Source organism: Hyaena hyaena, unplaced genomic scaffold (genome assembly GCF_003009895.1).
Source record: "Hyaena hyaena isolate Hyena2069 unplaced genomic scaffold, ASM300989v1 scaffold_78, whole genome shotgun sequence".
Classification (NCBI taxonomy): domain Eukaryota; kingdom Metazoa; phylum Chordata; class Mammalia; order Carnivora; family Hyaenidae; genus Hyaena; species Hyaena hyaena.
The window spans coordinates 1,438,057-1,451,986 of NW_024080710.1; the positions used below are offsets into that span (position 1 = coordinate 1,438,057).

At 45.6% G+C, this 13,930-nt stretch overlaps 1 protein-coding gene across 3 annotated transcripts in view; it reads left to right on the forward strand.

The window, feature by feature from the left end:
- The window catches only part of TMEM273 (transmembrane protein 273), a 37,135-nt gene extending 24,197 nt beyond the window's left edge, over window positions 1-12,938 (forward strand). For 2 of the 3 annotated variants that reach the window (XM_039233642.1, XM_039233640.1), the window contains exons 5-7: window positions 3,390-3,413; window positions 8,200-9,772; window positions 12,927-12,938. In XM_039233642.1, the coding sequence (XP_039089573.1) occupies window positions 3,390-3,413; window positions 8,200-8,224 (49 nt within the window). In that variant the 3' untranslated portion in view covers window positions 8,225-9,772; window positions 12,927-12,938. The remainder of the gene's footprint in view (window positions 1-3,389; window positions 3,414-8,199; window positions 9,773-12,926) is intronic. The other variant, XM_039233643.1, reaches the window with a different exon arrangement.
- The last annotated feature ends 992 nt before the right edge of the window (window positions 12,939-13,930 follow it).

Here is a 13,930-nt window from a genome sequence, read left to right on the forward strand (position 1 = left end):
CTTTTGACGGTTTTCCCCCTTGAAATATAAGGTCCTTAGGGTGGGGTCTTTTTTTTTTTTTTTTTTTTCCATCTCTACAGCCCCAGCACTTAGCACAGTGCCTGTAACAGAGTGGGCACTTATATATGTGTTGAATGAATGAGTGAATGGGCATTAGGCTCTGGGCTAGGTGCTGAAGATTAGAAGACAGGCTCCCTTTCAGTCTGCAGGGGACACAGGCCCATCATGGGTGCTCGTTGCAGTGTTGGGGTCAGGGCAGTGCTGTGACACAGCCAGGCCTGTGCCTGGTGATGCACAGGGGTGCCTGGCCCAGCTGGGAAGCAAGATATCTAGGGATGCGAGCAGGAGTGTGGTTGCATATGGAAGGATGAGAAGTTCACCGGGGGGAGAAGGAGAAGTGCACGCAGGCAGAAGGCACCCTGACGTGTGTCCGCATGCGCATCCAGGGAACCAGCATGCCATGTGGCAGGAGCGAATGCTTCACATGAAGCTCTGCAGAGAAGAAGCTGAAGAGATCGGTAGTCTCTACTCAGGGTCTTGTATGCTAAGTGAAGGGGTCTGACCCCATCCTGAAACTTCTCGTCAATCACTGATGGATTCTAAGCAGGAGGGGGATGGAATATCTTTTATGCTGTAGCAGCATGGAGTGGGGGCCGCACCGCATACAGGGAGAGCTGCAGGGAAGCCCCCAGAGGGCTCAGACCTGCCGCAAGCCCTGCTGGAGCAAGGATCGGGTGATACTGAGGAGGAGGACCCAGGGCCTAGGGGCTGAGCCAGGATGCAGCCACCAAGAGGAAGGAACCCAGATGGTGCAGAGTTTGTGGGGGTCAGAAGGTCCCAGCCTGGTGCTGCCCTTGGAAAGTGGGTGATAGAACACATTTGGGCTGTGGGCTGTCAGGCTGAGATGGCGACTCCTTTTTTAGACACGGTGAATCTGAGGCTTCTGGAGACTTCCAAGTAGAGGAGGTGCTCAGTGAAGGCTGGCATGCAGACAGAGGTCTGGGCTGAGTGGGGTGGTGGGTTTTAGAGGGGACCCAGAGCATAGGCTCACCTCTACTTCCTCCCTGGGACCTCGGACTCAGTAGGCGCTGTGTCATGAGTATGGAAGGAATTTGCGTGTGAAGGAGACAGACGCCAGGCACACTGTCATCAGAGCCACGCCTGGGTGGGGGGTGGTGAGCTGCAAATGGATTTTCTCAAGAAGGTCACTTTCCGGAGGATCTCCTCCCCAGGTGTTCTGGTTTCTGGACCCTACGGCGTGTTTCATCACCCCTTCCTCCAAGCATTGTCCCCTCCTCCTCTGACTCTCACTGTCTTTCTCTCTGTCCCATCACCTCCGCCTCCATTTGGCCATCCTGCAAGGGGCTCCCCTGGGAGAGTGGAGTGTGAGTAGGGTGACCATTACCTTCTCATCCGAATCAGGACTTTGTGAAGATGGAGAAGACACCCTGCTAATAACTGTCGGGACAATGAGCGTGAACCTGCACAGTTCTGAGAAAACCGGACCTTGTGTTTAGTGGGGTTCACCCTGGGGCCAGTGGGGCCATGGAGCAGTGGTCTCCAAGCCCCAGGGGGACCACACAGTTCTCCTCTTGCTGGCAACATCACCTCCCCTGCATCTGGGGGTCTCACGCAGAAGAGGGGCAGGGGACCATCCCAGAGAGCTTTGGAAAATGTGTGGAAGTACTGGGGGGCGTTTATGGGCTGCGAGACCATTGCCATGTGTCTCATCTCACACACACGTGTTCATACACACCCAGACCCACACTGGCTAAAGGTGTCACATTCCTCTTTATAAAAGAACACATGTTAGACAGCTCCCAAGCGCCCCCAAATCCCTGAGACGGCTCGTGCAGGAAAGGTGGAATTCCAAGTTGGCTGGCTCTCGCTGCCCTGTCCTTCCCCACCCTAGGGGGCCTTGTCGCAGGGGCAGCTCTGTCTTCGTTCAGCCCTCAGGGGATCGGCACAGTGCTGGGCTCTGCTGAGGGTGCAGCTGTGACCCTTGTCAGGAAGACGTCCTTGTCCTGGCTCAGCCACAGGCAGCAGTCACACTGCTCCCGGCGGGGTGCTGACTCAGGCTCTCCCGCTGAAGAGTCAAGGCAGACTGACCTTCATCAGGGCCTCAAACAGGGATCTGGGAAGATGGGGGCATGGGAGGCCATGGACTGAGTGTGGGATGAGAAAGATTAGCTCCTGATGGTAGGGGGAGAGGGGACCCGGAAATGAATAGATGAACCCCAGGCGTAGAACCTGCATTGCCTTTGGGGTTCCAGCTGGTCTCTGTGATGGGGAGCACAAGGTGGGAGTCAGTTTGGGGTAGATAGGCTATGTCTGTGATGGTGAAGAGTCTTTCCCCAGCATGGCCTCTGGGGACCTCTGCTGGGTGGCTGACGCACCCTGGACACGTGGGTACAGACTGCTGTGGCCAGCTCTCGCCCCATGTCGTGACGGAGTGGTCATAGTGATCTTCCCCCCACCCATGGGGTCGGGCGTGCCGCCTTGAGTATCCAGACCACCCACATGCATGGAGGGGCACTTTGAGTTAGGGTACTGTGCCTTCGAAACTCCTGTGCCTCCTAGAAGTCTCTGCAGACCCTGTTTCAGGGATGTCTTAATCATGGAATTCACAAAAATGGAAGATTTCACAAATCCTAATTACAATCCTGGTGCACGCACACATGTGTGCGTGTGTACTGCGGGGTGAGGGGGTGGAGAAGCTCTGATGACTCGTAGCGAGTGACTGACACACACACGTGTGTGTGTGTGTGTGTGTGTGTACGCACATGTGAAGATGCTGCTGTGTGCAGTCAAACAAACCACGTTAAAAGCATTGTTGTTGAAGCAATAGTCACCGTGGCTTTATGTCCCCACGTATGATCCTGTCAGAAGAACATCACGGTTTTGTGTGTGTGTTTGGAAGTTCTGAATTATTTTGAAGCATCACAACTATAGGAGGCAACTTCCATAATCCTGACTAGGTGGCTGGAATAGTCATTCAAAAATAAACATGGAACAAGTGAAGTCCAGGAAAGGGAACTTGAAGGAAGTAGGGGAAAGCGGGTGGGTGGACGAAGGAAGGAAGACATGAAGGGCAGGGGAGAGGTGGGTGGCTGGGTGGGAGATATATGCCCGCACCATGTGCAGGGAAGTGTTCTTGGCATGTAGCAGCAGACCAGAGCTCCTCTGCAAACAGGGCTTTTTGAAGAGAAGGGAGGCACAACTTAAGTTTCCAAAACTGACACTAGATGGAGTCAGGCTGAGTCAGGAAGAAGTGAGACCGGAAAGAAAAATCTAAGGGCAGGCAAGCCATTCTCCTGGAGCAAAACTTTGCATGTGCTTTTTGTCACGTAAGAATGAGTTAATGAACATCCGATTCTCCTGTTTTGCAGGTCACACGTCAATTTCTCCAAAAGGTGAGTTGTAAGAGTGATCGCTCGCTCTGAAAGAGAGAGAGACAGTGGCTCTCCGGAGGCAGCCCCGGTGCAGGGCTGGAGGGGATTGCTAGTCACAACTGCTTGTGCCGGGATGGGTGGGAAACCAGGAATCAGCGGGGGCTGGTTTCTTTTTCCCCCTAAAATAGTCCATATAGTGGTACTTCAGCAAGATTTAAAATGACGCTGTGGGACATTTGCCTGGGCAGAGCTGAGAAAACAGGATTTTAGAAGCAGGATAGTTAACTTTCTCTTCTTTATCAGATTTTTCCCTTGAAAAGCCAATCAAGCCATTAACTAACGACCTTAGTCCACACGATGAAAAGAAAAAAATCCAAAGCTTTTGTGTCATCAAGCTATCTGTTTGGCTGAAGCATCTGTTTCCCCCATTGCTTTTGGGTTTCAGCGTGGATGAGGCTTGAGTTTGTGGGATTGGTCGCCGTTCGTATTACCTGGACCCACCTGCCCCCACCTCATGTACCATCCATGTGCTCTCACCTTCCTTCCTTTGGAAAACTCTTCAAATCCACCAAGAAGTTGAAAGAACAGTGTAATAAAAACATGCACATCCTTCACCTAGATTCACCAGTCGACATTTCCCCCATTTGTTTGACTCTGTATACATACATTTTTTTTGATCCACTTAAAAATTAGTAGCAATATCACTCCTAAATTAGTAGACATATTTCACCCCTAAATACATAACCAGGCGTCTCCTGCATAATCACAATATGATGACCACATCTGAGAATGACGGAGAAAATTCAATAATCTCACCTATTCATACTGCCCTGTTCAAATCTGTCTATTTCAGAATATGTTTTATAGCTCAAGCCTTCCAAACCAGGATACATGGTATTGATTTTGTCTCTGTATAGACTCTTCTCATGTTGGACAGCTCTGCCTTGTCCATATGGAAGTACTTTTGTATAATGTCTTATCTTCTGGATTTGTCTGACTGTTTCTTCCCGAGTAGATGCAGATTGAGAATTTTGTCAAGAACACCACGGAGGTGATATTGTGCCATCTTTTATTGTATTGCATCATGACACCAGGCTCTCTCACTGTTGGTAATGCTATGTTTGATCGCTTGGTTAAGGAAGCGATTGCTAGATCTCTGTGTCAGGGGGACCAATTTTCCTCTTTGTAAGTAGTTGATAATCTGAAGGGGGTACTCTGAGGCCATGTGAACATCCTGACCTCCAATGATTCTTTGCCCAATGATTTTACGTTTGTTCACAATCCATGTTTGAATCAGTTATTACCCTGGAGTTAAAGAATATGGAATTTCTAATGCTAGCATCCTTTCTGCATTTAATAGCTGGTATTCTTCTAGAAAAAAAGAATTTTTCCTTCCCCCCTTTCTCTTTCTCTCACTTGTTGAGTATCATTACTGTGGATTTCAATATATTATAATTCATTGCCATCGTGGATCTTTGTGATGCTCAAATTGTCCCAAATTTGTCCAGTACCAGTCACTTCTTAGTGGCTTTTGAGCATTGCCTAGGCTGACACATCACAACATCACAGGCTCACCGTGTCCTGTCCCTGCTCAGACCTGGAATCACCCATGTACCCCTGAGAGCCCCTGTTTTTCTTTTTTCTTTTTTGATGTGGAATAGCTTTTAGAAGCCATGATCTAGATGCGGTGTGTGCTCAGGGCTCTGGAAACATCATTCCTTCCAGGCCCTCTTCACAGACAGAATCAGGAAATGTATATTTGAACCACAAACTTGTACCAGAAGACTCTTCTTAAGCTTTCCTCGCTCCTTATTTCTGTTTTGCCTCCTACAAAGTGACAACTCTGTTCCATATAAATGTTTTTACCCTTTATCTGCCCTCTAATATTACACAAAATACTTCCAGAATCATAACAGTATACAACTACAAACTGGCAGTAACTTGAAGATTTCTTTGCAATTCTTTTTGTTTAGATTCAGCCCTCTGTATACACAGAGTATTGTTTTCCTTTTTTAAAATTTTTATTTAAAAGTTTTAAAAATATTTATTCATTTTTGAGAGACAGACACACACACACAGAGCATGAGCAGGGGAGGGGCAGAGAGAGAGAGGGAGACACAGAATCTGAGGCAAGCTCCAGGCTCTGAGCTGGCAGCACAGAGCCTGACGCGGGGCTCAAACTAATGGATGGTGAGATCATGACCTGAACCGAAGTCAGACGCTTAACCAACTGAGCCACCCAGGCATCCCTAAACAAGGGCATTTAGAACATCATAAAGGTGGCAAATAAAACAAGGGAAAGTATATTTTCAGTAAGGATGCTGAATAGATTGCCACTTGGGAAAAAGATAAAATTGGATCCATATGTCATACTATGCACCACAATAAATGTCAAATGGATCAGAGATCTAAATAAAACACAAAACCTTATAACAGCTAGAAAAAATATGTGTGTACATATGTAAATATGTTTTAATTTTATAGAAATTGTATATATATAATTTTAATTAAATATAGTTTTGTAAAAGGAATACAGGAAGACAAAGCAGCAACTATTGAGAATCTAAAAAAAGGATGATAAATATCCTTGCTTATCTGGACTATTTCTGGACTTGGTGTTATTTTCCGTGATATCTGTGATTATTCGTGTGCTCATACCACACTCCTACTTGTGCAGGCTTCATGATTTGCTCCACCACCCGGTGGGCTCCCATTGCACTTCTGATTCAGGGGCACGTTCTTGCTATTCTTTGCTAGCCATTCTTGCATATTTGTTTATCCCTATGAACTTCAGAACCATCTCCAGGGTCTATCCACAGAACAGGCACCTCGGTATTTTTGTTGAGGTTGCATTAGTTACATGTATTAAACTGAAGACGATCGACTTCTTTACGACGTTAAGCTGCCTTTCATGGAAAGGGGACTTTATTTGCAAGCCCGTGTTTGTGTGTCTTGAGAGAGCTTTTGGCTTTTACCTTATGGGTTTTCCACATTTCTTGTTAAGTTTATTCCTAAATAGTCTCCTACTTAGTCATTGATTGCTTATGGATTTTTTTTGGCGTGTTAATGTTATAGCGGCAGCCTTATTGAAAGCTTTTACTGTGTGTGTGTGTGTTTCTTCTTGATCTCCTTGAGTTTTCATAATGTTATAGTATTTTCTGTAATATTTAATATTCATAATATTATGTCATCTCCAAATTGTAGATCTCCTTTCCCAGTTCCAATGCCTCAGATTGTGTTCTCCTCTCTGACTGCATTGGCTAAAACCACCTATGTTTAGTAATAGCGGAGACAGGGCGCGTACAGTCTCCAAATGTCTCTTTCTCGTTTTCTTGGTACCCAGCCCGGGTCTGCAACCTCATTCGCCTGCTAGTCCAGTCTCTGCCCAGTTTTTATCTTTTCTTGTGGGTTGTGCCTGGCTCTCGAGGGGCTAGTGACACGGCTGTATGCAGAGGAATGGCTGCTCTGTGGGAGAATAACTTCCTCCATGGAGTACCTCACAGGTGTCACTTTCCCAGCTGAGGGTGACCCGGAGCAGGAGGAGGCTGCGTCCCTGGTTTTCCCGTCTCCTGTAGACATCAGTATCTCAAGGGCGAATGCTGCATTTATCCAACTGCCTTGGATCCTCTTCCTAACAACACCAGAAAGGGCCCTTTGAACTCAGGACTTGTTCATGGGTTGATGAACAGAAATGGATGAACCTTCTGTGAGCCTGTGGGCCTCTAGACCATCCAATTTAAACTCTGTTTCTTTGAACTCACCATATTATAAAGGAAAAACATGAAAATCTGACAGCCTTTAGACTCTCCTGGAATCCTGTCAGATTTCTCTGTCACCATCCTTGCTTGGTCCCAATTTGTATGTCTTCCACGTTGCCTGCCATCAAGTTCTGTAACCCTGACCTCAGCCTGTGTCCTTGGTCCTCCACACATGGGGTGGGTAGGTACTGTCTTTTTTATGGCCTTTGACTTGGTTTATCCCATCGATGCTTCACTCTGCTCTATCTTTCTGCTACTGCTGTCCCTTCTTCCGTGTTAGAGAGCAAGATATTGAGAATGAGTATGGACAATCAAATGACATAAACAAGCATGCAGCATTCCATGTAAACATAAATGTAATTCTGTTGTCATTACAACTGCTATGTGACACTACAGTGAAGTGTTGGTGTGAATTCAATCTCAGTGCATGGAGGTGCCGGTGACGCCTTGAGCTGAAAGTTGCCACAGCAGGGTCTGTGCCCCACTTGCAGCCTGAGCTCTATGATACTGGGGTCTGCTTTGGTGACCTCACCTTTTCTTCTGTGTTCCTAATTTTATATACATATGGATATGTAGGTAGAGCAGATATGCTATGTGTGGACAAGTCTCACTATAATGGTGCGTGTTCAGACTTAAAGGTATCAGTTTCTAGTTACATTTGCAAAGGTCTGTCTACCTTGTTCCTTATAGCATCTTCCCAGATCCATGCACACGAAGTGGCATTTTCTTGCAGATATGCCTCTTAGCCTTAGGGAATGACTTCTTCCCTTTTTGCCACCAAAATGCATGATGTTTTGTGGCTTGAGGTTTGGCAAGAGAAGACAGCCTTTCAGTTGAGCTGTATCTGAAAAACTCTCCCTTTATCTAGAAGCCACTGGTCTTCAGGTACTTTTCTATGTTGCATGAGGAAATGTCCCGTTTTGGTAAGATACGCTGATGAATTCTTTCATACCTACTTAACTGTGTGTGCTACCTAAGCACATGCCATGATTAGTTAGAGCATAATCGCTTTGTCAATAAGTCTTCCAGATGTTTCTCTTCTTTTCCAGAGATGCACAAGTGATTGAGCTCTAAATGAGTGGCCTCTTCAGGAGAGGTTGGGAGGTCTGGACAGCTTCCCAGTTTCAATCTCAGAGATGTCTTGGATTTGAGCTTCCACAGCTAGTGATGGACCTTCATATGGAACTCAATATCAAGGGCAAGTAACAGATCTACAGTGTTTCTGTCCTGAAGGAAAATGTCAATTCTCTTACACAAGAAGCTGACTGCATAAAGTGAGGCATGAGCACTTTATCCAGCAGTAAGAAAGACGGAAGCCGATAAATCTATACTGTCTACTCTGGTTCAACATGGTGGAGCTGTTCATGCTTCTATGATAACGTTGTGTCCACATTGATGGAATCTGCCCATCACAAATGGCTTACAGAAATGGGGACCAAAGTCAAGACACAGCCTCCTTAGCACTGCCATCTACCAACAGGGAAGCATCATTTTCTAGAACTGTTGGCCTCAGCTTCTCAGTTGCCATGAGTCCCCTGCAAAAATTCAGGGGTCTTGAAACGTGAAGACCGTGGGGCCATCCACAGCCTTATAAATGAAAGACTGATCTTCCACAGAAAGACATGAAAGACTGATGAAGAAGAAGGGGTCTCAATGACCATGGGATGTCCTGCAGCTCTTTGAATGATGGAACCAACAAACGATTAAACGAAAAAACCGATGGTGTGCCTTTTAGGGAGCTACACAAGTGTAAGGGATTATTATTATGCTTATAGCATTATTTTGTGGTTATTACTACAAACGTGAATGGCTTTTGCATGGAGGACATGAACCTAAGGTTCTGTGACACAGGCCCTGTTTGCATTTCTCTCCCCCTAATTTTAGCATTGTGTTTCTGGGGCTGCACTATGGAATACTCTTTGTCTTCCCAATTCAACAGAAATCTGAGTAGGTGTGTCGACTGGTTCTCCTTGGATTGGATTACTTTCCTTGTGTGCGATGAAAGATGAGCAATATTTCAAAACCAAGCGCTGTGTTATAATAACTTGCCTGGATTCCCAGGGCGTCTTTTATCTGACTTGATAACAACGCAGTTCATTAGCAGCCTTTGTTAACTGATAACCTAAAGCGGTAACATGATACTCATAAGCAATTTTCTGTGTGTAAGATAGAATAAACCATCTTGTAAGGTATCTGTTAATTGATTTGCGTCTTTTAACAGCATTTTAATTAAGACTTCTGGTTGGTGAATGGCAGAGACACTTATAAACTTAAGGTGAATGCTTCAGAATTCCCAGTAATCATTTTATTTTCTATAGATGCAACCAAACTGTAGGATCCTCTTCTCCATCCCACATCATGATGAATTTCCCCAGTGCCAATCCTGGACTCTGGTTTCACTTTAGCCCCACACAGGGTCTCCTGGGTGAAGAACACAGAGAAATATGCTGAAGTCCAGTGCTGCTTCCTTGGGTTTTAAAGCTGACATGCCCTGGGAGGCAGCATGGGACTCTTTGCAATGGGTCCCTTCGGCGTAAACCCCAAATTCAAGCTCACTGACTTCCTTCTGTGGCACTCCTACTGGAAGCTCTATGAATCCGTTCTTGAAAATCCCTCTCCATGGTACCAGTTCCTGGTGATAGAGGAGCTCCGAAGGGCAGGAGCTCATGAAAGTATTTGGAAGCGGGGCGCCTGGGTGGCTTAGTCGGTTAAGCTTCCGACTTTCACTTAGGTCATGATCTCGCGGTTTGTGGGTTCGAGCCCCGCGTCGGGCTCTGTGCTGACTGCCAGCTCAGAGCCTGGAACCTGTTTCAGAGTCTGTATCTCCCTCTCTCTCTGATCCTCCCCTGTTCACGCTGTCTCTCTCTATCCTAGAAATAAAAAAAAAAAAAAAAAAAAAAGAAAGTGTTTGGAAGCAACCACAAGAAGTCACTTGTGTGTGTAGGTACAATGTCATGAGCGAAGACCATTCTGACTGCCTCACCCAGTGATTTGGAAGTGTGGTAGCAGAGGTTAGAGGTTGAGGGAAACCTCTGTCTTCCCAGCCCAGTAGGCCCCAGGGCCCCCAGAACGCATGCAGTCCCTGGACAGCCCACCTTGGCAGGCAGAACACCTGCTCAAAGAGACAGGGGCCAATGACACTCAAACATAAGGAGGAAGAGCCATCCTTACGTGCATGGGCAGAGCAGGCCACGGATGGCACCAGCCAGCCAGGACCTACGGGAATAGCTGTTTTACTGCATCCAGGACCCAGTGCCCAGAGGGGAAGAAGGTGAGTTGGGAGAGGGTTATCTGGCAAGGTAAACAAATTTAAAATCTGCATCTATCTTCATAAATTAAAAATATGATTTCGTTGAATCTATAAATTAAAATCAATACATAAAGCAAATGTATATGCATATATATATTCTTCTATGTGTATTTTCAGGTGTATATATCATAGAATGTTAAGAAATATGTAGGGGTTTGACTAGGTTAATGAATGACACGCCTTTACTCCTTTTCATTATCTAAATTTGGAATAGCTGAGAGTAGGCAAATGAGTAGATGGAGATTACAATATGAGAGTTATTGTGATGTTCAAATGAGTCATGACATGCCAATATCATGGGGGGCCACAAGAGTCCGGCTTGGTGCTTTGTCCCAATCCAAGTAAGAGGTGAGTGTGGCTTGGCTGGGGTGCTGGAGGCAAGCATGCAGAGGGTAGCTATACAGGGATGGGGTTTAGAGGCAGAGGTGTTAAGACTTACAGGTGGGTGGGGACGCCTGGGTGGCTCAGTCGGTTGAGCGTCCGACTTCGGCTCAGGTCATGATCTCGCGGTTTGTGGGTTCGAGCCCCGCATCGGGCTCTGTGCTGACAGCTAGCTCAGAGCCTGGAGCCTGTTTCAGATTCTGTGCCTCCCTCTCTCTCTGATTCTCCCCTGCTCATGCTGTCTCTATCTCTCTCTCAAAAATAAATTAAAAAAAAAAAAGAGTCTGTTTCTTGGTTTGTCTCTTAAAAAAAAAAAAAAGACTTACAGGTGGGTGGAGTTGATCGAGAGGGACAACATGATTCAGAATTGCTTGTAGGGTTTGGTGCCACTGACTAGGATGTGGAGGACCTGGGGGAGCACCAGGCTTGGGGGAGCTCTGAGCTGGCCTTGGGTCTCTTGTAGCAATGACTAGGGCACCAAAGGATGAGCTGCATCTGGGGAGAGTGAACCCCATGTTCCCGCAAGTGTTCAAGCTTGAGAACTGGGGTTAAAAACACACGCGTTGGAGTTTACTCCAGAATGTGCTCTGGGATTCATTAGAGACAGCCGGGGAGGGTCAGCCTGCAGGAGTCATAAGACTCCTTCCCTGTGAGTATGCATGGGGTTTGCTCAGACAGAGGGAGGCTGAGCTGAGCAGAGCCTAAAGATGCAAGCAGAGGGGTGGGGCCTGTGACGTCAAGTCTAAAAGGGGCCAGGTCTAGGCTGTGCTCAGGGCCCATCCTACTGACTGATTCTTTTCCCTCGGAGTCATTTGTCATCATCTCGGGCTTGTCAGATAAATTAATCATCCTTCAAAGAATATTATTTTCCACGTGTACGTTATCATTGGATGACAAATGAGTGGCACGTCTCTGCACAGAGTGCAGGGAAGTTGCTCAGGCCTCAAACATCCCAGACTCACATGTCAGCATATTTGGGATCTGAGTGTTCATGGTTGTGGAATTTCCACTGACATGATTTTCTCATCATTTGTGATCTCTCTGCATGGTATAGGGATGTATTCGAGTATATAGTCTCTGTAGCCAAATGCTGTTTTGTGGGCTGGACAAGTTGTTTAATTTTGCTATGTCTCAGTTTCTGCATCTGTAAAAATGGGCTAATAGTTGTATTTACCCATAATATGCTTGTCAGCACTAAATGAGGTAACACAGGAAAGCTCTTAGAACACTGACACGTAATAGGCACTCAGCAGACGTCATCTATTATTTACAATTAGTTTTGGTCAACTTTTACTCCACTCCAAAATTCAGGGAAGGTGAGACTAAGGATGTTTTCATTAAAAAAAATTTTATGCATATTTATTTTTTGAGAGAGAGACAGAGCATGAGCAGGGGAAGGGCAGAGAGAGAGAGAGAGAGAGAGAATCTGAAGCAGGCTCCAGGCTCTGAGCTGTCAGCACAGAGCCCGATGTGGGGTTTGAACTCAGGAACTGCGAGATCATGACATGAGCTGAAGTTGGATGCTTACCCAACTGAGCTACCCAGGTGCCCAGGAAGTTTTACATTTTTAGACATTAATTTCTTTACATATATTTTTGAATAAAGTTTTATTTTAAAATAGTTTCAGATTTTCCTTAAAGTTGTGAGGGTATTTCAGAGAGTTCCCATATGCCCCATACGCAGCTTCCTGTTATTAACACCTTACGTTAGTATGCTTTGTTACAATTAACGAGCCTATTTGAGAGCATTATTACCTAAAGCCTATATTTTATTTATATTTTCTTAGTTTTTACCTAATATCCCTTTTCTGTACTAGGACCTTATCCAGGATGCCACGTTACATTTAGTCATCATGTCTCCTTAACCTGGGCTTGGTGGTGAGTTTCTCAGACTTTCCTTGACAGTTTTGGGGAGCCCTGGTCAGGCATTTTATTGACTGTTCTTCAAATGATAGTTTGTCCGATGTTTCTTTTCATGGAGATAGATTTCTCTTAAGCTAGTCTTAACATAAAGTTGATTATAATCATACAATAAGCCAGGTATTCGCTAATGTTTACCATTGTTCATATAAATAAAATTAGCCAGATTGCTGACAAATCTCACTTAAGTGAACTGGTAGACTCAGTAAAAAGGAACATGGTCCTTTTCTTTCTTTTTTTTTTAATTACACTTAAAACATTTTTTTTTTTTTTTTTTTTTTTTTTTTTTTTTTTTTTTTTTTTTTTTTTTTTTTTTTTTTTTTTTTTTTTTTATTTTTTTTTTTTTTACAAATAGTTTATTGTCAAATTAGTTTCTACATAACACTCAGTGCTCATCCCCAAAGTGCCCTCCTTCATGCCCATCCCCCCCCCCCCCCCACATCCATCAGTCCTCAGTTTTTGTCAGCATTCAAGAGTCTCTCATGGTTTGCCTCTCTCCCTTTCCCCCACCATTTCCGCCCTTCTTCTCCCCCTTGGTCCTCCGTCAAGTTCCTCCTAATCCTCCTATACGTGCAAACATATGGTATTTGTCCTTCTCTGCCTGACTTATTTCGCTCAGCATAACACCCTCAAGGTCCATCCATGTTGCTACACATGGCCAGATTTCATTGTTTCTCATTGCCATGTAGTATTCCATGGTATAGATAAACCACATCTTCTTGATCCATTCGTCTGTTGATGGACACTTAGGCTCTTTCCATGTTTTAGCTATTGTGGAGAGTGCTGCTATAAAACATTTTTTTTAATGTTTATTTTTGAGAGAGCGAGACGGAGTGCAAGCAGGGGAGGGGCAGAGAGAGAGGGAGACACAGAATCCAAAGCGCTGAGCTGTCAGCACAGAGCCCAACGCGGGGCTGGAAGTCACCAACCACGGGATCGTGCCCTGAGCTGGAATCGGTTACTTAACCGACTAAGCCACCCAGGGACCCCAGAACACTTTTCTTTTTTTTTTTTTTTTAAATTTTTTAATGTTTTATTTATTTCTAGGAGAGAGAGAGAGAGAGACAGCAGGGGAGGGTCAGAGAGAGAGAGGGAGTCACAGACTCTGAAACAGGCTCCAGGCTCCGAGCTGGCAGTCAGCACAGAGCCCGACGCGGGGCCCGAACCCGC